Source organism: Gobio gobio (genome assembly GCF_949357685.1).
Source record: "Gobio gobio genome assembly, chromosome: 11".
Classification (NCBI taxonomy): domain Eukaryota; kingdom Metazoa; phylum Chordata; class Actinopteri; order Cypriniformes; family Gobionidae; genus Gobio; species Gobio gobio.
The window spans coordinates 16,191,263-16,218,379 of NC_137104.1; the positions used below are offsets into that span (position 1 = coordinate 16,191,263).

At 36.1% G+C, this 27,117-nt stretch overlaps 3 protein-coding genes across 8 annotated transcripts in view; all 3 read right to left on the reverse strand.

Moving 5' to 3' along the window:
* The window catches only part of spire1a (spire-type actin nucleation factor 1a), a 63,132-nt gene extending 55,047 nt beyond the window's left edge, over window positions 1-8,085 (reverse strand). For all 5 annotated transcript variants that reach the window (XM_079829777.1, XM_079829776.1, XM_079829775.1 and 2 more), the window contains exons 1-2: window positions 7,635-8,085; window positions 2,776-2,810 (exon numbers count right to left, since the gene is read on the reverse strand). In XM_079829777.1, coding sequence (XP_079685903.1) covers window positions 2,776-2,810; window positions 7,635-7,947 — 348 coding nt within the window. In that variant the 5' untranslated portion in view covers window positions 7,948-8,085. The remainder of the gene's footprint in view (window positions 1-2,775; window positions 2,811-7,634) is intronic.
* A 1,797-nt stretch (window positions 8,086-9,882) lies between these two features.
* On the reverse strand, window positions 9,883-11,972 carry LOC307133572 (uncharacterized protein). 2 transcript variants are annotated; one of them, XM_079828674.1, is made up of 3 exons: window positions 11,689-11,972; window positions 11,304-11,431; window positions 9,883-11,103 (listed from the first exon to the last, which is right to left on the reverse strand). In XM_079828674.1, the coding sequence occupies exons 1-3, from the start codon at window positions 11,837-11,839 to the stop codon at window positions 10,966-10,968; spliced, it is 417 nt and encodes a 138-aa protein (XP_079684800.1). In that variant the 5' UTR covers window positions 11,840-11,972; the 3' UTR covers window positions 9,883-10,965. The 2 variants fall into 2 exon arrangements, with proteins under 2 accessions (XP_079684800.1, XP_079684801.1); XM_079828675.1 differs by having other exon boundaries at window positions 9,895-11,100; window positions 11,689-11,932.
* Window positions 11,973-14,686: 2,714 nt separating this feature from the next.
* atp6v1c1b (ATPase H+ transporting V1 subunit C1b) lies at window positions 14,687-27,117 on the reverse strand. The gene is made up of 13 exons (XM_079828844.1): window positions 26,957-27,117; window positions 26,418-26,596; window positions 26,260-26,327; window positions 25,960-26,045; window positions 25,622-25,716; window positions 25,439-25,530; window positions 24,242-24,340; window positions 23,723-23,791; window positions 23,129-23,221; window positions 22,363-22,456; window positions 22,074-22,171; window positions 21,869-21,992; window positions 14,687-15,308 (listed from the first exon to the last, which is right to left on the reverse strand). Exons 2-13 carry the CDS (start codon window positions 26,547-26,549, stop codon window positions 15,213-15,215), a joined length of 1,146 nt encoding a protein of 381 aa, XP_079684970.1. The 5' UTR covers window positions 26,550-26,596; window positions 26,957-27,117; the 3' UTR covers window positions 14,687-15,212.

The following is a 27,117-nucleotide window of genomic DNA, read 5'->3' on the forward strand; positions in this document are numbered from 1 at the left end:
AAGAAAGTCAGAATTGTGATTCTGACTTTTTTTCTTGCAATTCTGACTTCAAAACTCGCAATTGTGAGTTTATATAGCGCAATTCTAGGAAAAACATCAGAATTGTGAAATGTCAGAATTGCGAGCTGACTTTTTTTTTCTCCGAAATTGCACATTTATTTTTCGCAACACTGAAAAAAAAAAAAACCCAGTTGGATTTACATGATTTAATTGTGTACATTGGTCCCATATTAATCAATTAAGTTAAACAAACATAATTTGTTCATGAAACATTAACATCATGGAATTAATACATTTTAAGTGACCCAATTAAGTAGTCTCAAAGTGAGTTTTATCTGGCCAAAAATAACAACATTTACTCTCTCTTGATTTAGCCATATGCAAAAGCATGCTGGGCACTAACAAGTTTCAGTTAATGCAACACAAATCATTCATGTAATCTCAACACAAACGGATTGAGTAAACTTCAATTTGACTTATATTTAAGTGGATTGAACACAATCAAATTGTATTTCTTTAGCTCATTTTAATTAAGCAATCAGAACAAGCAGTAAACATCTTTTTTTTCCATGAATTGAATTCGGAGGGAAAAAAGTCAGAATTGCGGGATATGAACTCACAATTGCGCGAAAAAAAAGAATTGAGATATAAAGTCGCAATTTGTATTTATTTTTTTTTATTCCGTGGCGGAAACGAGCTTTAACTCTGGAGCTAATGTGTGAGTGAATCATTCAGACATTCAATCAATGTGAATTATGCAATTCAAAGCGGTATTATTTTTATATTTTAGTTTACATCTGTGCTTTTTTCATTTTTATTTTTTCTATTTAGCTTTAATTTATATTTATTTATTTCAGTTTTAATCATTTTAGTACTTCAACTTAAACTCATTTTATTTCAGTGTTGAAAATGCAACATTTCTCATTGCGTTTAAGATTTTTATCTAATATTTATATTTTATTTCATTTCAGCTTATCTTTATTATCGGAAAATTATTTTTAATTGTTTTCGTTAACAAAAACAACAATGCTACTCCTCTCCACAAAGAGCAAGGGCAGATATTATCAAGATTATTTGATCTGGTCCACACACACACACAACACTATCGTACAAATTCAGTAGACATGGAATATAGTATGGACCCGTTTATGAAACTTCCATGGTGCTTTTGAGTCCTTTTTGAAGCTTAAAATCTCCAATCTCCCCTGATGGTAATTGAGTGGGAAAGAATGACCAGTACGTTAAAAATGTATCCTTTTGTGTTCCTCATGAGAAAGAAAGTCACACAATTCTGAACAACATGAGGGTGAATAAATGATGGCTTAATTTTTATTATGAATTGCTGATCTGAATCGCTTACTCTCGGAACGGTCTTGATCACACGACCACTAAACAACGCTATGAGATCCAGTGAAAATTCATCAAAGAACATGAATGTCTCTGTGATGTGGCTGAAATTCTCAACAGCTCTGACAAGCACGAGAAACATTGTGCCATGAACGATCCAGTTAGAAGGCTTTTCAATCTACAAATCACCATCATTTACCTTGGATTTACTGTAGTAACACTAACTACATGGTCCTACATTGTACAGCAGCTCCAGATGGCCAGTCCGCCCCTGAACTGCACCATGGTATTATGGCAGAAATGTGGACTATTCATAAAGAATTGTATTAATGTAGACATGAAATGGAATATAATTATTGTATTATTGTTATTAAGCTCAAGCATTTGTATTCATACTAAACATTGATTTAGGCTACTGTTTTTCATAACAAATACCATAAAAACCATATAGTTACATTTCACCATATAGTGATGTGCTAGGCTATATGGGTGGTTTTATCCATGGTTATTCATGATCTAAATGTACTATACTATGGATGACAAATGGTTAGTTTGAATTTTTTTTTAAATGTCTTATCTTTGCTGTGTATCAGAAAAAATATATATTGTTTGTGTGCAAAGGAGGCATGGCCCTTCTGTTCAGCTCTTTGAATATCCTCCCATTCACGGTCACGAGTTTACCGTCTAGTGCTCTGTTGATAATCTCGTTCAGAGAAGGCTCCGAATGCATGCATGGCCGCATGTGTTCTTTTTGTTTGGAAGTCTGTGCGTGTGCGGCTGTGTGGGCGCATGCTTGTATGTGCGCATCCCCTCTGTGGACCCATCTGTTAACTCAGAGGGCATTTTAAAAACTATCACATTTAGCCAACAAACCTTACTTCAAAAATTTTAGCACAACACACAGTCCTATTTGCACAGCACTGTCTTGTTTACTAAATAGAAAGGCCGTAAAATATCCTGTTCCGAGTCGGGCAGCAGGAGATTGCTTGGTACTGAAAAGCTTGGGAAAACTATTTTCCGAATGGATTACAGCAAGGCTTTGGGCTACTTCCCAGAGTGGCAGGGAGCTTTAGGGAATCTTTGAGGCGGGCCGAGATCCACATAGTTGTCACGCCAACAAAGAACAAACAGCTAATGAATACCATCAAGACAATGAGGTTGCCACAGACACAAATACTCCTGAAAACCACTCAAACCTAAATCTAGCTGGCAAACATCCACACCACAGACAGCACCAACAGAGTCAGCGGAAAACACTGCACCTAGAAACCCTCAGAAACCAAACATACGAAGACGAAAACTAGCTTTTTCCTCAGGATGGTTTGTTAAGCGGATGCCCTTTACCAAATATAGCAACAGAATGACTCATTTTTCTCAAAAGTCAAAAACCAGTCCGGCACCTCAACAAAAGCTAACAAGATGACTCACCTCTATTGATGAACTGGGCGGTTCAATGCGTTTATCTGTAATGGGGAGAATAAAAAAGAAAGAGAAACAATATCAGATTAATATTTTTTTTTTAAATAGCATATCTTCAAAATATATAAATTTCATGTACATTACAATTTTCTCTGTATCAATGAACTTGACAATAGGATATAATCTAGAACTCGATTTTTCCAATTCTGGGTGGTTGCCAATGCATGAAGTAGTTAGGTGATTATGTACTTAGAAACTATTTGTTTTACAATTATTGCAAAATATGCATATCTACACAAATATTCAAGTAGTTTGAGAGCATAGGGAGATTATGTTGTTCACAGTGCTTCATGGAAGCGAGCAGACCGGGCACTAAATAATTATTTTGACACCAATTGGTTGCTTTGATTCTCTGATTGGTGGGGATTCTCTGCAGAATCATGGGTAATGTAGTCTTCACCAGGTATTCTGCTGTTGAACATGATTTAAAAAAATAAGCTGAAATAATGCAGGCTGAGGGCTTTAACAAACGCACAAATAATCGATTAACAACCTCAAAGCTAACAGTAGGTCTGTCTTTAAATTATTAGTTCTTTTGGAGCAAATTGGTTGCTTTGATTCTATGATTGGTGGAGATTCTCTGCAGAATCATGGGTAATGTAGTCTTCACCAGGTATTCTGCAGTTGAACATGCTTCTTTTAAAAAATAAACTGAAATAATGCAGTCTGATGGCTTTAACAAACGCACAAATAATCGATTAACAACCTCATGGCTCACAGTAGGTCTGTCTTTAAATGATTAGTTCTTTTGGAGCAAATTGTTTGTTTTGATTCTCTGATTGGTGGAGATTCTCTGCAGAATCATGGGTAATGTAGTTTTCACCAGGTATTCTGCAGTTGAACATGCTTCTTTTAAAAAATAAGCTGAAATAATGCAGGCTAATGGCTTTAACAAACGCACAAATAATCGATTAACAACCTCATGGCTCACAGTAGGTCTGTCTTTAAAGCAGGGGTGTCCAATCCTGCTCCTGGAGGGCCACTGTCCGGCAGAGTTTAGCTCCAACCCCAATTAAGCACACCTGTACAAGCTAATCAAGGTCTTATTAGGCATACTAGAAACTTCCAGACAGGTGTTGAGGCAAGTTGGAGCTAAACCCTGCAGGACAGTGGCCCTCCAGGACCGAGTTTGGACACCCCTGCTTTAAAGGATTAGTTCTTTTGGAGCAAATTGGTTGTTTTGATTCTCTGATTGGTGGGGATTCTCTGCAGAATCATGGGTAATGTAGTCTTCACCAGGTATTCTGCTGTTGAACATGATTTAAAAAAAATAAGCTGAAATAATGCAGGCTGAGGGCTTTAACAAACGCACAAATAATCGATTAACAACCTCATGGCTCACAGTAGGTCTGTCTTTAAATGATTAGTTCTTTATGGAGCAAATTGGTTGCTTTGATTCTCTGATTGGTGGGGATTCTCTGCAGAATCATGGGTAATGTAGTCTTCACCAGGTATTCTGCAGTTGAACATGCTTCTTTTAAAAAATAATCTGAAATAATGCAGGCTGAGGGCTTTAACAAACGCACAAATAATCGATTAACAACCTCATGTATCACAGTAGGTCTGTCTTTAAAGGATTCATTCTTTTGGAGCAAATTGGTTGCTTTAATTCTCTGATTGGTGGGGATTCTCTGCAGAATCATGGGTAATGTAATCTTCACCAGGTATTCTGCTGTTGAACATGCTTCTTTTAAAAAATAAGCTGAAATAATGCAGGCTAATGGCTTTAACAAACGCACAAATAATTGATTAACAACCTCATAGCTCACAGAGGGCTGTCTTTAAAGGATTAGTTCTTTTGGAGCAAATTGGTTGCTTTGATTCTCTGATTGGTGAAGATTCTCTGCAGAATCATGGGTAATGTAGTTTTTCACTAGGTATTCTCTTGTTGAACTTGATTTTTTTTTTTTTTTATACGATGAAATAATGCAGGCTGATGGCTTTAACAAGCACACATATAATCAATTAACAACCTCATAGCTTACAGAAGGTCTGTCTTAAAATTATTATAATCAGCTCCCCTATGAAAAAAGTCTATGGGTAAGTGCAAGTCTATGGGTTTCAGTGCAAGTCTACGGGTTTTGTTTTTGTAGCTTGTTTTTCATACACCAGCCATGGCACAATATTTTTATTAATTTCCAAGGCACAAATGATGCAGAACGAGATACACACTCAAGTTTAATACTTACAGTTACATAATAATAAAGATGCTGATTATCAATGGTGCTTGCTAAGGCCAGCATCTCTCTAGAGAAGTGGTGTATTGGTTGCAATCATGAATAAATTTAATGGAAGTGAAATTGACCATGACGAACCCCCCTCCCCCATTTCTATATTACAGAGAGGGACCCAGGGGTTCACCTCAGACAACCTTCACATGAAATATTTAACACAAATCTATAGGAGTCAGACAGAGATGCAATTTGTGCCAGTTGAGCCTGAGATACACTACAAAAGGCTTAGAATCATAATGTCTGTCTTTAGTGGCACTGGAGGTATAATGTTACAGTGTTCAAAGAAAGAGCCTCCTCTGGGATTGGCCGAGAACCAGAGTTCACTGCTGCCACTAATGAATGAACCTAGTGTCATTGCAACGGCTACTTTCAACAACTGAAAATATAACTGAAAATGTGCAAACAAGTCTGAATTGAAATCCTCACCAACATACCTGACACAAAGGTATTTTTCAAGAGGTTCTTTTGTATTGTAGTGCAATATAGATGCTATTTACATTTTTGTATGAAACAGACGAGTACTGTAATATTATCTTTCTATGAAGATGAAAGGAGATCACTGAAAAGAATTCATCCTTTACATTGTGACCTTAACATGGAAATCTAAACAAGGGTGTTTGACTCAGGAGGAAAGCAACAAACTAAAATTGGGACAGAAAAGCAAAGGTGTAAACCCATACTATTTATTTATTTATTCATTCAGCAGCTGAGTAGGCAATTAATTTTAAAAAACGGCAAGTATATAGCTAAATATGTTAATGTTTGTATATAATATTTTTCAGTAGACAATACTGACAACATCTGTGACAAATCTGCAATACCGTATATTCAAATGTAATCACAACACCTTGTAAGGACAGAGAGTGAAAGCTTTATATATCTCAGATTAACCTATATCTTTGAGTTAGGCTTCTCAAGAGCTTCAGATCTACACTTCCATATTTAATTGTTCTACTTGGGATACATGCTGTTTTCAGGGCTGTAGCAACTATGAATCGCATTGCTTGGAGACAGACATCTTTTTCTTTTTTTTTAATCACTAATAGGCTCTCAAACTGTTTTATTCAATTTGAGAGACAGATCTATTTATCAGATAGATGATAGATAGATAAACAGATGGATAGTTCATGACTGAAACTGGCAGGTTCACAGTCTGATAGCATTGGTCAGTCAGCGTAATTTGAACGTACCCACATTTGCCAGGGCAGCAAACTTCCCCAGGAGAGCAGAATTCAGCAGACCGTCATGTTACATAAGCATTGATTTTCCTGTCTGGTAGGGACCATCTGATCTAATTACTTGCTTGACATTTGGCACTATACACTTCTACACTTAATAAAGCAGGAGACTTATATTTTTTCTTAACAATCTTAAAAAAAAGAGTTTGTATAGGGTCATGGGGTATATGGTGCATCAACTACATATACTCCGACTGTCTAAAAGATAATGATGATGATGTTAATGAAACATCAGCTAAAGGCAGGTCATTTACAGGTTAACACTATTTTTAAAAGAGAATAAGCAGGAGACACCTATGGAAAGGTCTTTCAGATTAAGGTACCAGCCATATAAAACAGCAAAAACACCCAGTATAACTGCTGAACCCAACGTCCAAATCCTGGTTAGGGAGATGGAAGGATTGAGACATTCATCCCAATAATTATACTTATGAACAGCAGTCAGATTAACTCCCAAAGGAGAAACAGAAATGGAAGCCAGATCCAAAAGCCTCAGGCTAAGGAACCCTGATGAGATAATGACTGAGAATTTAATTATACTAGTTCTGTCTGAGAAATCGCTCTCTCAAATTTATCATACATTTTTTTCAGATGGTTTTTGAAGAAATTTTTTTTTAAACCAGTTATCTATATTTAAAAAAAATACAATTCTCAAATATATTGATGTAAAAATGAATGCAGGTAGTCTATTTTAATGTACAATTGATTAATATTATTAACTTAAAACATTCAATGGGCTAAATATGAGTGGACGAGTGTAAAATTATGTAGCTATTTAACACATAAAATGTTGTAATTGTGCATCCTGAACAATATATAAATACACCTAAATGTTGAATCAAGATGGTAAGTATGCATATCACATGAGCACTAGGCCAAAGAGCAGGTCCCTTTTGTTGCCCTCATGCCTAAAGGTGCTTAAGGATGAACCCATCACATGGCCCCATTGTTTACAGTGGCACGATGGTCGATACGGTATAACCGGTATTATAGAGAGAACATTTTTTGTATTACAATGAATGAGATAAATCAAATCGAAGCATATAATATAACATAAACAAATAAAGGCCTATATTTAAATCCTCTTTAAAAACAGCTAAAACAATGGGTTTACAGTTAAAATTGAGATGTAACCTAGGTGCATCCCTAAATCTGTCTAAAAATTAAAATGGCCTCCATTAATCATAATAACGCTTATATTTGGCTACGTGTCAGCGCAATGCCGTTGTAAATAATAACGCGTCTCAGGTCTCAATGCCATTGCTGTTCGGCTGGCTTCATGCTGCGCCATTTACTGCGGATTTACTTCGACTTCTCATGTAAACATTGTGGTTACCTGGACTGTCCAGTTGATATAATTTAACAGTCCCGTCCTTCCGGATCCTCACGTCTCCAGGACCCGCAATCCGTCCAGGTGGACTCACACCTGTCTCTTTCCGTCTCTGTTTTTGAGTTAACCACCTGCAGCACTGATAACACACGGCCCAGGCTTGCTCCTCATTGATCGGTTGACTGTACAGTGTTAAAATCTCCTCCAAACACAATTCATCTTCCCCGTCCATACAATCCATACTGATGTCTACAGTTTTCGCTCCATCTCCGGGATCCTGGAGAGCCGGCGGTGTGATTAACATTCCTTCTTCAGTCATTCTTCTTCTCCAGGCTTCCAGAGAGCTGGGATGACTGTGTTGAGATGATAAAGAGACAGAAAAGGTATTTTTACGTTAGGTCTGTCATCTAGAAAGACCGCGCGTGTCCGCCTCTGCTGCCTGTGTCGCTACTTCTGAGCTCGAGCTGCTGCTGCTGTTCGACTCTGAGAGGCGCTCATGACTTTTCCGCATGGTCTCAGAGTCAGTCAGGTCCTCAGTCACTTTTTTATTATCTTCATCTTAAATATATATATATTTTTATTTCTCCCTCCCTACCCTGGTGTATTATGCTCTGAGTAATGTCCTAAACTTAGTATTTCAAGCACTTTTTGCGTTTCTTCTCCTCTTCATGACGGATCGCTTCCTGTATTCCTCAGTTGTAAGTCGCTTTGTATAAAAGCGTCTGCTAAATACATACATGTAAATGTACAATAACTGTTTTCTATTTGAATATATTTTAAAATGTCATTTATTCCTGTGATGCAAAGCTGAATTTTGAGCATCATTCCTCCAGTCTTCAGTGTCACATGACCCTTCAGAAATCATTCTAATATGATTTGCTCAAGAAACATTTATTATCAATGTTGAAAGCAGTTGTGTAAAAACATTTTTTTAGGATTCTTTGATGAGTAGAAAGTTCAAAAGAACAGTATTTATCTGAAATAGAAAGCTTTTGTAACATTGTACTACCATTCAAACGTTTTTTTTTTTGGAGGGGGGGAACTTAATGAAATTAATACATTTATTCAGCAAGGATGCATTAAATTGATCAAGTGACAGTATAGACATTTATAATGTTGCAAAAGCTTTATATTTCAGATAAATGCTGTTCTTTTGAACATTCCATTCATTAAATAATCCTGAAAAAATTGTACACAACTGTTTTCAACATTGATAATAATAATAAATGTTTCTTGAGCAGCAAATCGGCATAGTAGAATGATTTCTGAAGGATCATGTGACTCTAAACACTGAATTCAAATTCAGCTTTGAATCACAGAAATACATTGAATTTTAAAATATATTCAAATAGAAAAAAGTTATTTTAAATTGTAAAACAAATTTCACAATAATACTGTTTTTGCTGTATTTTTGATCAAATAAAATCAGCCTTTTTGAGCAGAAGAGACTTCTTTAAAAACATAAAAAACATAAAAAAACTTTTAAAAAAAAACTTCTATATATATATATAATTTTTTTTTTTTTTTCAGGATTATATATATATGCAAATTGTGAGGGCTGTGGGCAGTGCCAGCCAAATGATTGAGAAATAAACCAATAGACTTTGCACCAATGGCATGCGCTAATTTGAGCTAGATTAGAATTTAGAATTAGATTGCCAATTAAACCTGATTAACAAACAATTACTGCTGCACCCATTTCTGGTGACAACTCAAAATTGCACTAAACTGTGGAATCAGAGTGGAGACCCATGGGAGTGCTGTAACAGCATCGGTTTAACCAATTAAAAGTGAGCTACAAGGGTGAAATCACTTCATTAATTGGAATTCTAAAAAATAAAAACGGTAAGACGCACACTGCAAAAAATGCTTTTCTTACTTAGTATTTTTGTCTTGTTTTCAGTCCAAATATCTAAAAAATCTTACATTAAGAAGCATTTACTAGATAGGCAAAAGTTTTTGTCTTGTTTTGGGGGAAAATAACTCAAAATTAAGAGAGTTTTTGCTTAAAATAAGCAAAATAATCTGCCAATGGGGTAGGCAAAATAATCTTAATTCAAGCAGAAAACAATGATTATTTTGCTTACCCCATTATTTTTGCTTACCCCATTATTTACCCCCAATATCTTATCAGATTATTTTGCTTTTGGTTATTTGGACTGAAAACAAGACAAAAATACTAAGTAAGGAAAGCATTTTTTGCATTGCATTAAACCAGACAGGTGTGATTGTAACACTTCCACAATATCAGTTTAGACCATGATTTAGACTTTAATTTACTACAATGGTTTTATTTATTTGTTTGTTTGTATTGGACAAGGGCAATACAGAATAGCATTGTTGCTTCAAATTTCATGCAGCAGATTTCTGTACAATTTTCCCAGAAGTGTGCGGGTGACTAACATACACAGTGTTAGATATGTTAATGAGCATATTATGTTTCATACATTTTCATACATTTTTAATATTTTTCCTGCATGTTACCTGTGGAATTTCAATTGTTTAAAGTGAAATGAAGGTGATAATGGATGGTGATTATTTTGAATTGAATATGGTAATTAAATGTACCTGTTCATGCACAAAACCCTATTACAACTCAGCCCATGATTGGGGTAGATGTAACAACAGTGCTCTTTGTACTTGACATTAACTTACATAGTTTAGGTATGGCTATAAGTTAACCATTTTTAAACAACTCCCTGATATTCCTTGATATAGATTGTCTATGATCAATGTTTATGACCATCAGTTTGGTGATGCAGCATTAAGATCTGGCATAACTATGTACAGGCAGTGTTTTTAAAAAGGTTTTCTTTATAAATATTTCATTTAAATATTACACTAAATGTCCAAAACATGTTCATATAAGATAAACTGCTCCATCTAGTGGTCATTTTACATCTGTTATAGCTGGTCGTATAAAATGCCTGTGACTAAGATGGATGTTTGTTATCCTCCACGTCAAAGGCAAAGAATGCAATGTCATAATATTAACCAACTGATTTTTTTTTTTTTTTTTTTTACAATTAATTTAAGCATGACAAAAAGCATTTAGTAGCCTGTTATTTTAAAATCAGTGTCATTAAAATTGCACAGGGCAATACTGAGAGCTATAGTGAGCAATATGAACAGCTTTGCTCACCTGACTAAAATCTACATTTGGCATGCTAATGATCAGATGCATCTTGTTAACCCATTTTAGCAAGAAAACTTCAAAGTGTCATATTTCTCTAAGCGAGCGTCAATGAGATGTCATCTCTTGTGAAGCTCTACTTCTCTCTACAGCTTATGATTTCTTATATAGCCTGTAATCCGCATTGCTGAACTCCTCTGGGTTTCAGAGCGTATCCTCCGCATCAGGCGAAGATGAGTTTTTCCCCATTGGCTCCCCTGGGTGAGACACAGCGTTAGATGAAACCCCCTCAGAATGAGCAGTCCCCTCCTTGCATGTTGTCAGGTTTGAGTCACTTATCTGCTGTAAAACACAAACAAGCTGTCACCGTAACGAATGGAAGACAGATTTAATAGTATTCAAACATTGACACAGCTGTTCTTTCGCAGTCTCCTGGTCTGCTTTGTCTGTACATTGGCAAAACTCTAAAGTTTGAAGAATTATACATCTGAGACCATAATGTTTCATAAATAGCAGGCAGCTTGTTATGCAGTGACTCAAACCTCATGGCCACAGGATGGTCTTTGATAGTTTGTGCAGGTGCTGGAAGAAACCTGCTTCCCACATTGAGTTCCTGCATTAACCATCCGTCTACCTCTGTCTCCACAAGACCTGGCCTCCGTACCTCTACCTGTGGAAATATATTTCACAAAAACTTCTGGAAGCTTGGGTTTTGCCTTATAACAAACTATTTAAAGACTATATCATACTTCAAAAGAGAATAATCAAGCCAAACAAACTTTGATTTGATTTCAGAGCACGCTGCTCCATAAAACCGTATCTTAAAGCTACAGGCTTTTGCAGTTAAATGAGATAAATATGAATATGTTTATACATGTATAACTATAGCCTATATTAGGCTACTTTTAACAAGAAAAAACAGCATACCACGTTCTCCACGAGCGACGTGGTTCTTATAAATCACGCCGTTGGGGATTTCAGCATCAGTATTGGTAAGCCACGTCGATTCGGTTTCTCTGGTCCAGCTCTCATGATATCGCGGTTCAATAGCGTCTGCTCGACTCCCACCACAGCCCATTGAAATAAGATGGAGCGACGCATGTGCTAATAAATGGAGCAGACGAGCGCGCGAGTATACGTGCTGTGGTCCCACGCGCAGCTGTACCCTCGTGCATTTGCCAAACTTCAGATTTGTCAGCCCTTACGTCATCGAGGGTAGGCTACAGTTTATTGTGATACAGTAGAAGCGATTGGTACGAAATTACCAAACAAACGTGTTCAGATAGGCTAGGCTATGGCCAAAAGTGATGTTCCGGGCCAGAAAAAATGGATCACCATTTATTAAAATTATTAAAAATGTGTTAAATATTTTGTATATTGCGTAGTGCTTGGACTCAATTGTTTTATTTGTGATAACGCAATGAAACAAGCCATGTTGTGCGGACATACAAAAGAAGTTGAACACATAAAATAGAAAACCAACAAAATATTATAGAAATATTATGTTGTAGTCAAAGTGTGCTTTTTCCTGTGAGCCTTTAGTTTTTCTATGCATTTTCTGTAAAAACTGTAGTTTACCCATTTTTTGCCAAATAATTTTATCAGATAAATAGGCCTACCTTAATCAAGTTTAGTTTTTTGTTCTTCCCTCAATTTAAAAATATAAAATAAAAATCATAAAAAATATTTGGATGGTTTAATTGAACAAGTCCCCAAACCAACCTCATCCACCCTCCAGACATCACGTAAACGTTTTTATTTTTTATAGGCTACACCCAGGCCTTGAGTGGGTTCCAGAAGTCTGAGACCACTAGTGAAAGTGCTTAAAATTTTCCAATTTAACACATTTTTCATAAATTATTAAGTGTGTGTGTGTGTGGTTAAGGTAAACCATATGTTGTGGGGAAAAATTGTCCACACAAATATGGCAATATTTGAAATCCTTGTCCTTGTGGGGACATTTTTGGGTCCCCATGAGGAAAACACCTTATAATTCATACTGTGATGTTTTTTTGAAAATGTAAAAATGCATAAATTCCAATGATGGGTAGGTTTAGGGGATACCGTAGTTTGTACAGTATAAAAATTATTATGTCTATTGGAATGTCCCCATAAAGCCAAACATACGTATAGTGAAACTATGAAAACAACACACACACACACACACACACACACACACACACACACACACACACACACACACATATATATATATATATATATATATATATATATATATATATATATATATATATATATATATATATATATATATATATATATATATATATATTTATATTTATATACACACTCACCTAAAGGATTATTAGGAACACCATACTAATACTGTGTTTGACCCCCTTTCGCCTTCAGAACTGCCTTAATTCTACATGGCATTGATTCAACAAGGTGCTGAAAGCATTCTTTAGAAATGTTGGCCCATATTGATAGGGTAGCATCTTGCAGTTGATGGAGATTTGTGGGATGCACATCCAGGGCACGAAGCTCCCGTTCCACCACATCCCAAAGATGCTCTATTGGGTTGAGATCTGATGACTGTGGGGGCCATTTTAGTACAGTGAACTCATTGTCATGTTCAAGAAACCAATTTGAAATGATTCAAGCTTTGTGACATGGTGCATTATCCTGCTGGAAGTAGCCATCAGAGGATGGGTACATGGTGGTCATAAAAGGATGGACATGGTCAGAAACAATGCTCAGGTAGGCCGTGGCATTTAAAAGATGCCCAATTGGCACTAAGGGGCCTAAAGTGTGCCAAGAAAACATCCCCCACACCATTACACCACCACCACCAGCCTGCACAGTGGTAACAAGGCATGATGGATCCATGTTCTCATTCTGTTTACGCCAAATTCTGACTCTACCATCTGAATGTCTCAACAAAAATCGAGACTCATCAGACCAGGCAACATTTTTCCAGTCTTCAACTGTCCAATTTTGGTGAGCTTGTGCAAATTGTAGCCTCTTTTTCCTATTTGTAGTGTAGATGAGTGGTACCCGGTGGGGTCTTCTGCTGCTGTAGCCCATCCGCCTCAAGGTTGTGCATGTTGTGGCTTCACAAATGCTTTGCTGCATACCTCGGTTGTAACGAGTGGTGCAGTCAAAGTTGCTCTTCTATCAGCTTGAATCAGTCGGCCCATTCTCCTCTGGCCTCTAGCATCAACAAGGCATTTTCGCCCACAGGACTGCCGCATACTGGATGTTTTTCCCTTTTCACACCATTCTTTGTAAACCCTAGAAATGGTTGTGCGTGAAAATCCCAGTAACTGAGCAGATTGTGAAATACTCAGACTGGCCCGTCTGGCACCAACAATCCATGTGGGGACATTTTTGGGTCCCCATGAGGAAAACACCTTATAATTCATACTGTGATGTTTTTTTGAAAATGTAAAAATGAATACATTTCTATGATGGGTAGGTTTAGGGGATACAGTAGTTTGTACGGTATAAAAATCATTATGTCTATGGAATGTCCCCATAAAGCCAATCATGTATGTATAGTGACATATAATAAAGTAAGCCTAAGAAAGTGTCTAGATATGAATGACTAAATAAAAAATATATATTTCTAAAAACATAGATACATTTATATTTATAAGATGAAAACTTAAAAGTTTATCAATGTTACCTGGATTTCAGCACTGAACATTATGTCGTTAAATAATACAATCAAATTAGTCAAGTAATTAGAGTCATCAAATCTAAACTATGAAAACAACACACACACACACACATATTTATTTATACATAAAAATATGTGTGTGTTGTTTTTATAGTTTGGATTTAATGACTCTAAATTGTCATAATCAGTTAAGTGCTGAAATCCAGGTAATATTGATAAACTTTTGTAGTAATTTGAATATAGATTCTCACATCTGACCATACAAATAAAATAAACAAAATTATGTGCTATAATTTTATTGACTTTGATTGGTCTTGACATTCAGCATGTGATCATGTATTTCACATTTTCCAACAAAAATATAAATACATTTAATCTCACAGTAGAAGCACAAACACAGACAAACACAAACATAGTGGTACTCAACAACACAATTAAACATAATCACTGCATTACCCGTGGCACAGAGTAAGCACCAACAGAAGATTAAAAACAGCAGAGTGCACAACCATTATGGGCTCAGAAGATGAGAAGTGTTCAATGTTGGACCGCACATGCCCTCCAAGGACAGATTTTAAAACCCCTGAAAATCCTTCATTTGTAAACACATTAAACCAAAAACACAGATGGTAAAGCTCTGTGACTGCTTATTCAAAATAGTAATCTGCAGGAATGAAAAAGGAATGAGCCAGTGACAAGGAGGTACTAGCACAGAGGTTAAAAAGGTAAAGATAGAATAAACAATAAGTGTTTAATAAATTATTGGAGTTAGCCTCAGTGAAGTAGAATGAAATGATGTATCTGAATTCTATTTGAAGTCAAAGAGGTTGCAGTCGATCTTGTAGTAAACATATGGATAATACTCTTGCTGGCTGAGATTCAGACCCGGGATGTCCATAGATGCCTATAACACAACAAAAAAAAAGGTTTGGAATAATTGAGATTTTTTCAATGTTTTTATTTTTTATTTTTTGAAGTCTCTTATGCTCATTTATTTGATAAAAAATACAGTAAAAACAGTAATATTGTGAGATATTACATTTTAAAAGAACTGTTTTCTATGTTTATGCTACTTTTTGAATTTACTCAAAAAAGCAGCATTAAGTGGTTCCAATCCACACAACTGTATTGAGTAATTTTTACAAATAACAATTTAGTTATAAGAACAAAAGAAAGTCAAGTAAAGCTGACAACATTTCTTTAAAGGTCCCATGGCATGGCATTTTTCTATTATTTTATAATGTTTCCTGAGCTGTACTTATATTGTTAGTATGACTTTTACATCATAAAATGTCATAATTTAGAAATAAAAGGCATTTTTTCTATACTGCTGTTTGCCCTGTGGCTGAATGCCCTGCTTCAAGAGGCGTGTCTGCTGTGAGACTTCAGTAAAAACACCCACTGTTGTGATTGGCTGACATCTTTGCATTTTATATGAGCGGAGGGGGCGTGGTTTATCGAGGCACGAGCAGGCACGAGTCTGCCAGGGAGACGGATGGACCTGAGTTCACTTCACATCAGTTCTCAGCATGTCTGAACTGTTTTAGTTACAGCATATACTTTAGGTTATTAGTCTATTTCTAGTCGGAGGGACTGTCACTCATGTCAGAAAGTTAGTAACTTTAGTAAATTATGGATCAGCGCTGACTGGAGACGCGAACCGTTTAGAACGATTCAGTCCGATTTGGTGAACTGATTCGGTTCACTAAAAAGAACTGGTTCAAAAGAAAGATCGTTCGCGAACCGGACATCACTAATGTATCAGAGACTGAGCTCAGCGATTGCTAACAAAGTTATTTATAGTAACTACTGAGTTATGAGAGCGCTGTCAGTCAGCGCGAGTTTATTGTGTTTGTATCTGAGAGTTCTGAATAAACAGTCACACCGAGTCCGTCTCTTCATCATTATTCTACCAACTTTGTAACACATGCAAAGTACCATTACAGCTGTCGAGATGAACGAGTTAAAAGTAAGTGTTGATAATAGCATTATTTTTAAAATAAAATAAAAGCGTCAGTGACGCGCGTTGAGTACACAGCGCAAACAAAGACACAACAGCAGTAATCGGATGTAATCCAGTTTATTGTGGGGCTAGGCTGGCTAGCCCGGATATGCTCAAGCTTACCCCCCTTCTGCTTAATCTCACGCCGCGTTTGGTGCCTCCGCTGTGGGCCAGATGCAGTACTGTGGGTCGGGGATGTTGAAGGCCGAGCTTCGGCGTGTGTGAGGTTTATCTCTGCTGATGTTGAGCAGAAACTCATGACTGTATGCACATTTTAGAACCGATAGACGCGACGAGGACGTACAAAAACACTGACTCACAAGATATAAAACACGAAAACACCGTTCTGTCTGGAGAGAGAGAAGCCGCATTGTGTGCACGAATAATAAATAATTAGCTACACATCAGAAATCACTGATCACAGATCAGAAGGAACTGAAAAAAGACTTCTGTTTTCATTTGTACATCCAAACACTGAGAAACTGCCAGCGTACACTCGTTCACAAGCAATGATGCAATGATCTCTCGACGAGCGTTTGCATGGGCGTGCCAGATTCTCTGGGCGGAGGAAAGGGAGGAAACCGTGCCTGCTTGGACGTCAAACCAGGAGACTTCAGGATTGGCTAGTCTGGCCTGTCATTTTCTCAAAGGCAGAGAAAGACAGCCACAACTCGGTTTTACACCGATCAACATTTCTATCCACTTGGGGACAATATTCAGGCTAGGGGAACTCATATTAATGTTGAAAAACCTCATAAAATGAAAATTTCATGCCATGGGACCTTTAAGTAAATACAAACCATTTGAATTTGTCACTGTTACATAATATTTATATGTGCAGTTTACTTAATAATGTTATGTTAAATTTATAAAAGTTAATTATGTCAGGTGAACACATTTATCGATTTAATTTACCTTATTAAATTAACTTCTTGCTCTACAAGTGTAAGTGGAATACTTATTTTTAAGAAACAAAATGCAAAAATAACTTAATGGAGGGCAGGAAGTCCATCCAATAAATGTGTGTATGTGAGTGCCCACAGCCTAAACACAGGCAGCACTTTTCTGCATACTGGTAACCACAAAATTACAGAAACTCCTCTAAATGTCCAACATAACTGAACATGAAACACTAACATAAACTAACAACATCTTTCCCTTTACTGAAAAACATAAAATAACACTTTAATCCCTAAATTTACTCTCCTAATGCAGTCCCTTGCAAAGCATGCTGGAAACTACAGATCCACTGCCCAGTTTGTTCGTTTCACTCAGCAATGTTAAGTTGACCGAACAAACACTTATTAAGTAAAGCTGACAATACTCATATTTAGTAGAAACAACTCAGTAAATTTAAGTTCATTTAGTTACATGAGTTTTGTAAAGTAATGTGAACAAGGATGATTTGAGTGGAACTAACAAAAGTGAAAGTTCATTGTTTTGTGTTTTTTCACAAGCAAGGTGTACATTTTCAAAACTGTACTAATATCACAACAGTGATATTGCACTTTTTTTCAAACATTTCAGCATATTTTCAATTTTCTTAGTACAATACACAAAACCACAACGTATCCTTTTCACTACACAAAATAAATGTTTCATCTATATAAAGGTTTCATTCACAGTAACTGTCTTTCATAAAGCTCTTACTACTAAACTTTTGATTTGCATCTCTTTTCGTTCAGTTTAATACATTTGTCTATTTATTAAATCCAAAGTTGATTAATGGTCTTAATGGTTAATCAATGAATCATTTGATACACCTATAGATTTCTTTAGATATTGATTTTATTTAAATAGTTTTTACTTTGTTTGCATTTTTCAATATGGATAACCATATGTAATTATTGTAATTAATTAATTATTTTTACATTATAAGCAATTTATTTTAGATTATAACCACTATGTTCAAAGTGTGTGTGTGTGTGTGGCCTGGTAAACTCGACATTATGGGGACAAAATGTCCCTATAAAGATGGCAATATCCTAAATCCTTGTCCTTGCGGGGACATTTTTTGATCCCCTTGAGGAAAACAGCTTATAAATCATACAGAATGTATTTTGAAAATGTAAAAATGCAGAAAGCTTTGTGTGATGGGTAGTTTTAGTGTAAGGGGAGAGAATATACAGTTTGTACAGTATAGAAACCATTACGCCTATGTACACTATGGGTGTGAGTGTGTGTGTGAGTGAACAGGGCAGAATAGAGTATAAGGTATGGATAAGACAGATGGCATCAACTACAGCATTTTACATTACAGTATGTATGCCATGTGATAATTGAAGGGTCAAGGGTCAAGCCAAACATCACTTGTCTCTTCATCAGACACATATCCTTCAAGAATGATTTTATGTTCAATATTAAAATAAGAATTAATGATAATCAAGTTATAACAATTTCCTACATTTGATAAATCAGTTCTCTATATTCAAGGAGTGATTTTGGATATTGTAGTGTTTTAGTTGCTCTGTGCTTTTGAATCGACATTCTTTAGGAGCTGCTCTGAGTCTGTGTCAAGACGTGCTGACAGGCAAATGTCCTTGGTGTTTGAAGTGAGAAGAGCTCAGTATGTGTTAAGTGTATGTCTTCCTAAAGCGACCCCCGGGGTCATCTATGTTACAGCTATGTGACTCTTTTGGGGAGAAATTTACCTCTCTGATATACTTTTCTTTCTTTATAGAATAGAATAAAGTCACTTCTGTACTAAATGTAGTATCAGCATGTTTTGGAGAAGTGCTTTGTTGATAGTTAGTTAAGATGTCCCGACCTTGATGGAAACTGGTATTCTCTGGAGTATTGTGTGTGTGCGTTGTATGATTTGTGCAGATCCAGTATTGGATATGGGCCTTCCTGCAGGCGATGCCAGACCTTTAGATGCTTTACTGTGACCTCCGAGGTCACTGGAGACTAATCTGGGCCTGGGCGACATCAAGTCTACGCATTTTTAGAGATATATGCTCCTATCTGTCTACGTGTGGAAAGTTGCTTACGTTGCATGTTGTTAGAACCAATCAGAATCATTCCACATGGCAGTAATGACGTGTCTAGACCTTGAAAACAGTATAACTGTTCAGAAAATTGTATGTACGTTAGACGGAGGCGGGGAGACTGTTAGAGGGAGCGCGGCCTACGAACTCCTCTTGAGCTGGCTTCTGCTGATGAAACTGCAAACTATTCTTCAGTAAAATTTTCTTTAATTAATCTGACTCCTGACTCCTGGTCTTCATTTTTCACTACTGGTCCTGGGTCCTAAGCTGTTACCCCAACATAATGTAAACAGATCACCATGTTAGAGACGGCCACATTACTGTAACTCACCCTTATAAAGCTCAACTACAGTATAGATCCTGTCATATGGTATAATGAGAACATTTACTGTATTGGCAGCAAACTCTGTTCTATAGCCCAGAACCTCATGGCCATGTCGTATCACACCTTTTTGCCTTTTGAATAGATACTATTACAAACATTATGGATTCAATTACATAAGTTAGGTAATGTAAGCGTATTTTCTTATGTGGCATCTTTAGCCTGTTACTATAGGTACTGTAGTAGATAATTCAGCAACGAAGGTAATTTGAAACATGTATCTTGCATTGTTTGCTGTTAAATGATCGACTTTTGTTAAAAGTACTAAATTGGAAGAAGATCATACTGTTGTGTTTCGGTGATTAAACCAAATGTTCTCATAACATATTACAATAATCTTGTGTTTGAAACAATGATTACATGGAATGAAAATATGTGCAACTGAATGAAAGCATTACATCAGCTTTTGAAATAATGACTAGCTGTGTTACAAGTGTGATCAGTTTGGATTTTTGTACTAAGAGTTTTGAAAATGTACACCTTACTTGTGAAAATAGTACCAAAGCGAATAAAAAGAACTGTAAAATGTAATTTATTCCTGTGATGTCAAAATTTAAAGGTTTAGTTCACCCAAAAATGAAAATAATGTCATTTATTATTCACCCTCATGCCGTTCCACACCTGTAAGACCTCAATGAAGATATTTTTGTTGAAATTCGATGGCTCAGAGAGGCCTCCATAGGCAGCAATGACATTTCCTCTCTCAAGATCCATTAATGTACTAAAACATATTTAGATCATTTCATGTGAGTACAGTGGTTCAATATTAATATTATAAAGCGACAAGAATATTTTTGGTGCACCAAAAAAACGAAATAATGACTTTTATAGTGATAACCGATTTCAAAACACTGCTTCATGAAGCTTCGGAGCGTATCGAATCAGCGAGTCGAATCATGATTTGGATCGCGTGACAAACCGCCAAACAACTGAAATCACGTGACTTTGGCGCTCTGGAACGCTGAATCGACTCGCTGATTCGATACGCTCCAAAGCTTCATGAAGCAGTGTTTTGAAATCGGTTATCACTAAATAAGTCGTTATTTTGGTTTTTTTTGGCGCACAAAAAATATTCTCGTCGCTTTATAATATTAATATTGAACCACTGTACTCACATGGACTGATTTAAATATGTTTTTAGTACATTAATGGATCTTGAGAGTATAAATTTCATTGCTGCCTATGCAGGCCTCACTGAGCCTTCAGATTTCAACAAAAATATCTTAATTTGCATTCCGAAGTTGAACGGAGATCTTACGGGTGTGGAACGACATGAGGGTGAGCAATAAATTACATTATTTTCATTTTTGGGTGAACTAACCCTTTAATTTTCAGCAGCCATAAATCCAGTCCTTCAGAACTCATTCTAATATGCCGGTTTGGATACTGATTTTATCAATTATTATAAAACCCAGGTGATAACGTGAGCTCCACTCCCAAAGGAGTAGTATAGTACTGATAATATTTACACAATATTTACACTAAAGTAGGCCTACTGATAATATTTACAATAATGTATTGAATTTGATAGGTGTCTCTCACATTGTCCCACAGCAACATTACAATAATGTAGATTAATATACAATGTTTTATAATAATAATTTATTATATTTAGTGTCCAATTCATTCATTTAACATATTTAATATTGGGGGCATCCAAGTTATTTGACATATTTGAACATTTGAAAAAGAAAAAAAAAGTAACACAGTAGCTACTTTCCCTGGTAATAGTACTCAATCCTTGCTAAATAAAAATATGAATTTCTTCTTACTTACTGTATCACAAAAGCTGTTTTCAACATTGATAATAATAAAATGTTACTTGAGCAGCAAATCAGCATATTAGAATGATTTCTGAAAGACACTGAAGACTGGAGGAACGATGCTGAAAATTCAGCTTTGCCATCACAGGAATAAATTACATTTTAAATATATTAAAACAGAAAACAGTTATTTTAAATTGTAATAATATTACTCAATATTACTGTTTAGACTGTATCAAATAAATGCAGCCTTTGTGAGCATGAGAGACTTATTTGAAAAACATAAAAATTAGTAATTATTCCAAACTTTTGACCGGTAGTGTTACTCACATCGATAACAGTAGCACTGCTGTCCAAGTGTTTGTAAAGTTCCTGCAGAACTTCTCTGAGTTTCTTTACATTCTTCTTGCCGGGCTGCAGCAACATGGCCTGGAAATTGACTGGCAGCCCATACCTGTTAAATACAAACATGGAGGTCATATATCTGACAATCTACATCTCCATGTGAAACCGTTTTATATACGCCACACTGTACCTCAAGACAGACTCTGTAAAAACCCGAAGTGCCTTGATGTGTATCCATGCGATGAAAGCCTCACTGAAGTTTACTTTAAGCCAACGTACCAAAGGACCCTGGGATACAGAAGCAGATTGACTGTTGTTATCATTATGCATCTTTTATTTTTCCTGTTACTTCAAATGAAGACTAATCGAGGCTCAGGGCCTCTCAAGCTGGCTGTGATTTTGAGGTTCCTCATCAACATTATTGTGAAGGATTTTATAATGTTCAATAGTGAATAAAATGTAGGCAGCTGCATGCATACAAACTGCTTTTTCTTGTCAGTGGAGAGGCGAGTCAGCTCCTCTTTGTCTGCTTTCATCTCCTCTTCATTGTACTGAAAGTCACGCACCATGAACCTGAAAAAAATCAGTAACCTCAGGTCAGCGTCTCTCGGAATCAGTGAGCATCAAAAACAGACAGGCACTGATAGCAGTCTTATAACAGTATTTCGTACATAATCTGGGAATATATTTACTTTGATTCTTGAAATATTACAAAACTGGCAACAGAACCAAAGTTTGTGTCGCATGATTCTGGATTCTAATATATATAGTTTTGATTATATATAGACACTACCGTTCAAAAAGTCAGGAAGGACGCATTAGATCGATCACAAATAACAGTAAATACATTTATAATGATACAACACATTTCTATTTCAAATAAATGCTGTTCTTTTGAACTTCCTATTCATCAAAGAATCCAGAAAAATGCATCATGTTTTCCCAAAAACATATTAAGCAGCACAACTGTTTTCATCGTTGATAATAATAAATGTTTCTAGAGCAGCAAATCAGCATATTAGAATGATTTCTGATTTAGTGATGTTGAAAATTCATCTCTGCAAACACACATTTTAAAATATATTCAAACAGAAAACTGTTTTTTTTTAATGTAACACTATTTTCACCTTATTTTTAAATGTTTTATCAACTAAATGCAGCCTTGTTGAGCATAACAGACTTCTTAAAAAAAAAATTAAAAATCTTAACGTTAATATATATTATTCAGAGACTTCAGACACTCACTTGTTTTCTCTGGCTTTTTGTTTGAAGTCATCAATAGCCTTCCTGAAGAGTGTGACGCTAAACAATCCACTATCATGGTCTTCAAATAAAAGCCTAACAGAAGATGAAAACTCTTGATTTAGGATCTATCACTGTCACCATCACAGAGCAGCGCTTTCCCTGATTCAATTGGATGCAAGAATAAACTGCTAAGTATTGCATTACTGAAATTGACCATATTCGCAGCAGCGCCATCTTTGATTTTTAACGGGAATGAAAAAGCGAGGCTGTGAGGGATAGACATCTCTTCAGTGGTTTGTTGTGTTATGTAATGGGTTTTTGGATTGTTCTGCTAATGAAACACTGCAAAAAATATCTTTCCAAGAAATGTGAGTTGATAAAACCTCTAAACAACACAAGCCGTGGAAAATTATGTGTGATCTAAGAGCTTTATACAGCTTTGTACAGCAGATGCCATTGAAAACACATTAAGTCTATCCCTCACAGCCCCGCTTTCATGCTCTGAATAAGGCATAATATAGCTGCCCGAGAGGTGTTTCAAAGATGGCCGCAGAGTGAAATGACTTGCCTTAAAGGGACTTTGATTTTACTCACTTTGTGGATCTTGGAACAACCATTTCAGAAAGAGATTCATACGTCTTCTGCCAGTCAGGATAATTAGTCCTTTTGGGGCAATAAAATGGACAAAAATAAGGTTTTTAAATACTTTTGTGCTAACAAAAGGTATAATGACTGAAAATTAGCACATTCTAAGTTAAAGGGATAGTTCACCCAAAAATTAAAACTCATTTACCCACCATCATGTATGACTTTATTTACTCTGTGGAAGATATTTTGGAAAATGTTCGGATCCCATTGACTTCCATAGTATTTTCGTCCACACTATGGAGGTCAATGGGGACCAAAACTCTTTTCTTACCAAAATTTTTCAAAACATCTTCTTTTATATTCTGCAGAACAAGGAAAGTCACACAGGTTTGGAATTACATGAGGGTGACAATGACAGAATGTTCATATTTGGGTGGCCTATCCCTATAATGCAATGAAGAAACATTAAAAAAGTATTTTCCAGCACAAAATACAAAGAAGCACAAATACTTAAGCTTGACTTACTTTGGAACAACTACAAGCAGAGTAGTAAGGTATTCAGAGTCTAGTATAAAATCATCCTTCTTGACTATATCAGCCAAACTCCTGGTCAAAAGACTCCCTCTAGTGGACAAGACATGTTATTATTGGACGTCACTTAAAGGGACAGTTCACCCAAAAATGTAAATCATCCCATAATTGACTAACCCTCAAGCCATTCTAGGTGTATATGACATTCTTCTTTCAGACTAATACAATCGGAGTTATATTAATAAATATCCTGGCTAATCCAAGCTTTATAATGGCAGTAAATGGCTGCCCAAAATTTGAAGCCCAAAAAAAGTGTATCCGTCCATTATAAAAGTGATCCATCCGGCTCCGGGGGGTTAATAAAAGGCCTTCTGAAATGAACCAATGGGTTTTTGTAAGAAAAATATCCATATTTAACATGTTATAAAGTAAAATATCTATCTCGCCAGTTAAGCTTTTTCCGTAAATCTGTGTGGATTACTTTTATAATTATTATTTTTATTAATATAACTCTGATTGTATTCGTCTGACAGAAGAATGTCATATACACCTAGGATGGCTTGAGGGTGAGTAAATCATGGGGTAATTTTCATTTTTGGGTGAACTATCCCATTAAAAAATTATTAATGCAAGGGTGCTGCACACATCCTGAAAAGTGAAGCCAAAACATTTTGATCTCCCCCTGGTGGCTGGCTTTTTTTGAGTTAGTTCTTATCACACTGACGCATGTTCAAGTGTTTGTTTTTCCAATAAGTTTGGTTTTAGTTAGTTATTTGATTCTAAAAAAAAACGGGACGTAACGTCATGATTGACAGCTGTGCTTGCGATTGAGTCTGCGGGAGTGGGAGTGTGGGCGGGAACGTGACACAGAGGCTCCAACCCAGGATCACTACCTTTGAAATGAACGGTGATGACTGTTTCTGGGATATTTTGGCTTCATTCTTCTATAGTGGAAGTAAATGGAGTCACCCTTGCTGGAAAAAAACTGCTAAAACCAGCCTAAGCTGGTAAGCTAATTTTAGAGGGAATTTGGACACTTTTTCAAGCTGACCAGACTGGTTTTAGCTGCTCAAGCAGGGAAGACCAGCTAAAAGACCAGCTAAAACCAGCTACATCCAGCTTAAACCAGCTAAGACTAGACTAGGCAGTTGAATGAATGTAAAATTAGAATGTAAAAGTCATCCCACTTACACACTCTTCCTCTCCAGGCTCTGTAGGTTACCCTTTAAGCTATTATAAGCCGAAGCTCTGGCTTTAAGATCATTGTCAATCTGACTCACTTGCTATGAACAGAGAACCAAAACATGATATTTAATGCAAGATCAATCTCTTTGTGCGTTATAAACAATGATAAATGATTTGAACGTGCCTCACCTTGGACATGATCTCTGAGATGTTCTTGAGGGACTGTTTGATGGGATACTTGGCCATATCCCACTGGAACCGTGTAATATATGTTACCAGATCGACTGTATGGAAATAATTATCAATTATAAATATCTATAATCATATAAAATAAGGTTTATAAGATTATGTACAAGGACTTTGAACTATGACTGCTAGAATATGAGCAATTACATGTCTTTTTTCTTTAACAAGATTTTATATAAATGTTAATTTAACATTACTACTTGTTAAATATGTTGTTGGTAGTAATCAAGAGTAGTAGTTCACCACCAATATTGTGCTTAGTATGCATTAAGTTCACTTGCCTCCATTGGCCAAAAGATTCTCCTGAACTTTATCTCGACTGTCTTCTAACACATCAGCCATGTACTGGGCCACTTTCCTCACTACACTGGAAAATAAAAAATATCAACACCACAGGTTAAATATACATAACTATATTTAAAGAATAGAAACTAAAAAAATGCATGAAGTGAACTTTGGGAACTGTGAGTTTGTACCACAGCAGTGCCAGTGATACTGAACAAAATATGAAAGAAAAATAATCAAATCAATTTTGAAATTGAAAAGAATCTCTTGTAATAAGTCAAATGTAGACATGAAACCTTTCTACGAAAGAGTCCAATTTGGCAAGCTCGTCTGAAAGCCCTACAAGGACATCCAGAGTTCCCACCTGTTGAGAAACACCAAAACTCATGAGATAGATGACAAATATCATGCGTGTCGTTAATAAAACGTTAATAAAAATGAGGAGTAATTTTACCTTCAGTTCAGGCATGTTGAATTTGTGGTTAGTGGACAGGTTGTTGTTCAGGGTTGTGGCCATGTTAATCTTGTCCCATGTCTGCTGGCAGGTCTTCTCTCCAGGAGCAGAGATCAACCAAAATTCTGTCATGATGACTATTTAAATAATAGCGGGAAGGTTCGTATGTAGATTCAATTCTGGTACCAAATGAGACACAAAAATAACAATCAAATAAAAATACAGAGGTCCTTTCCAGGTTGATCATATGAGCAAATTCACACTTCTCCATTTCATTCCATGAAAATGACCAGTCACGAGTCATTCCGCAATAATATAACGCATCATCAGATACATGCGTCCTGCTCGTGTATTTAAAATTGAAATACATCTTTTTTTTATCTTAAATGCGAACGAACATTGGCATTGTATATACGTATGCGTGACTTAGACGCGATGGATTAAATGCGCTTTTTGAAGGATGTAAATATTGTATGAGCAGCGTTTACTGCTGTCAGTGTCACGACTATGAAATTGAACTCATTTTTGGCGACACTTACCGATTATGGAAGTCCCTTTAGCAAACTACAAAATAATCTGATACAACTGTAAATTGTTTCAATAAAACATTGCTGAATACACAGTTAATTGAGACGCTGCGATGAAAACCCTTTGGACAGCGTCACACTTCCAGTCAGCTGATCGGAGGAGGTTGTGTTTC

Bases quoted from the DNA above. Each gene is read 5' to 3' on its own strand.
- LOC307133572 (XM_079828674.1), bottom strand. From the start codon at position 11,839: ATGGGCTGTGGTGGGAGTCGAGCAGACGCTATTGAACCGCGATATCAT. The intron at 11,432-11,688 runs GTATGCTGTTTT...ATATTTCCACAG, and splicing joins CGTCGCTCGTGGAGAACGTG to GTAGAGGTACGGAGGCCAGG. The intron at 11,104-11,303 runs GTTTGAGTCACT...TGTGTTTTACAG, and splicing joins GACCATCCTGTGGCCATGAG to CAGATAAGTGACTCAAACCT.
- atp6v1c1b (XM_079828844.1), bottom strand. From the start codon at position 26,549: ATGACAGAATTTTGGTTGATCTCTGCTCCTGGAGAGAAGACCTGCCAG. The intron at 26,046-26,259 runs GTTTCATGTCTA...TTTATTTTCCAG, and splicing joins TTGGACTCTTTCGTAGAAAG to TGTAGTGAGGAAAGTGGCCC. The intron at 23,222-23,722 runs GTGAGTAAAATC...ATCTTCTGTTAG, and splicing joins GTTGTTCCAAGATCCACAAA to GCTTTTATTTGAAGACCATG.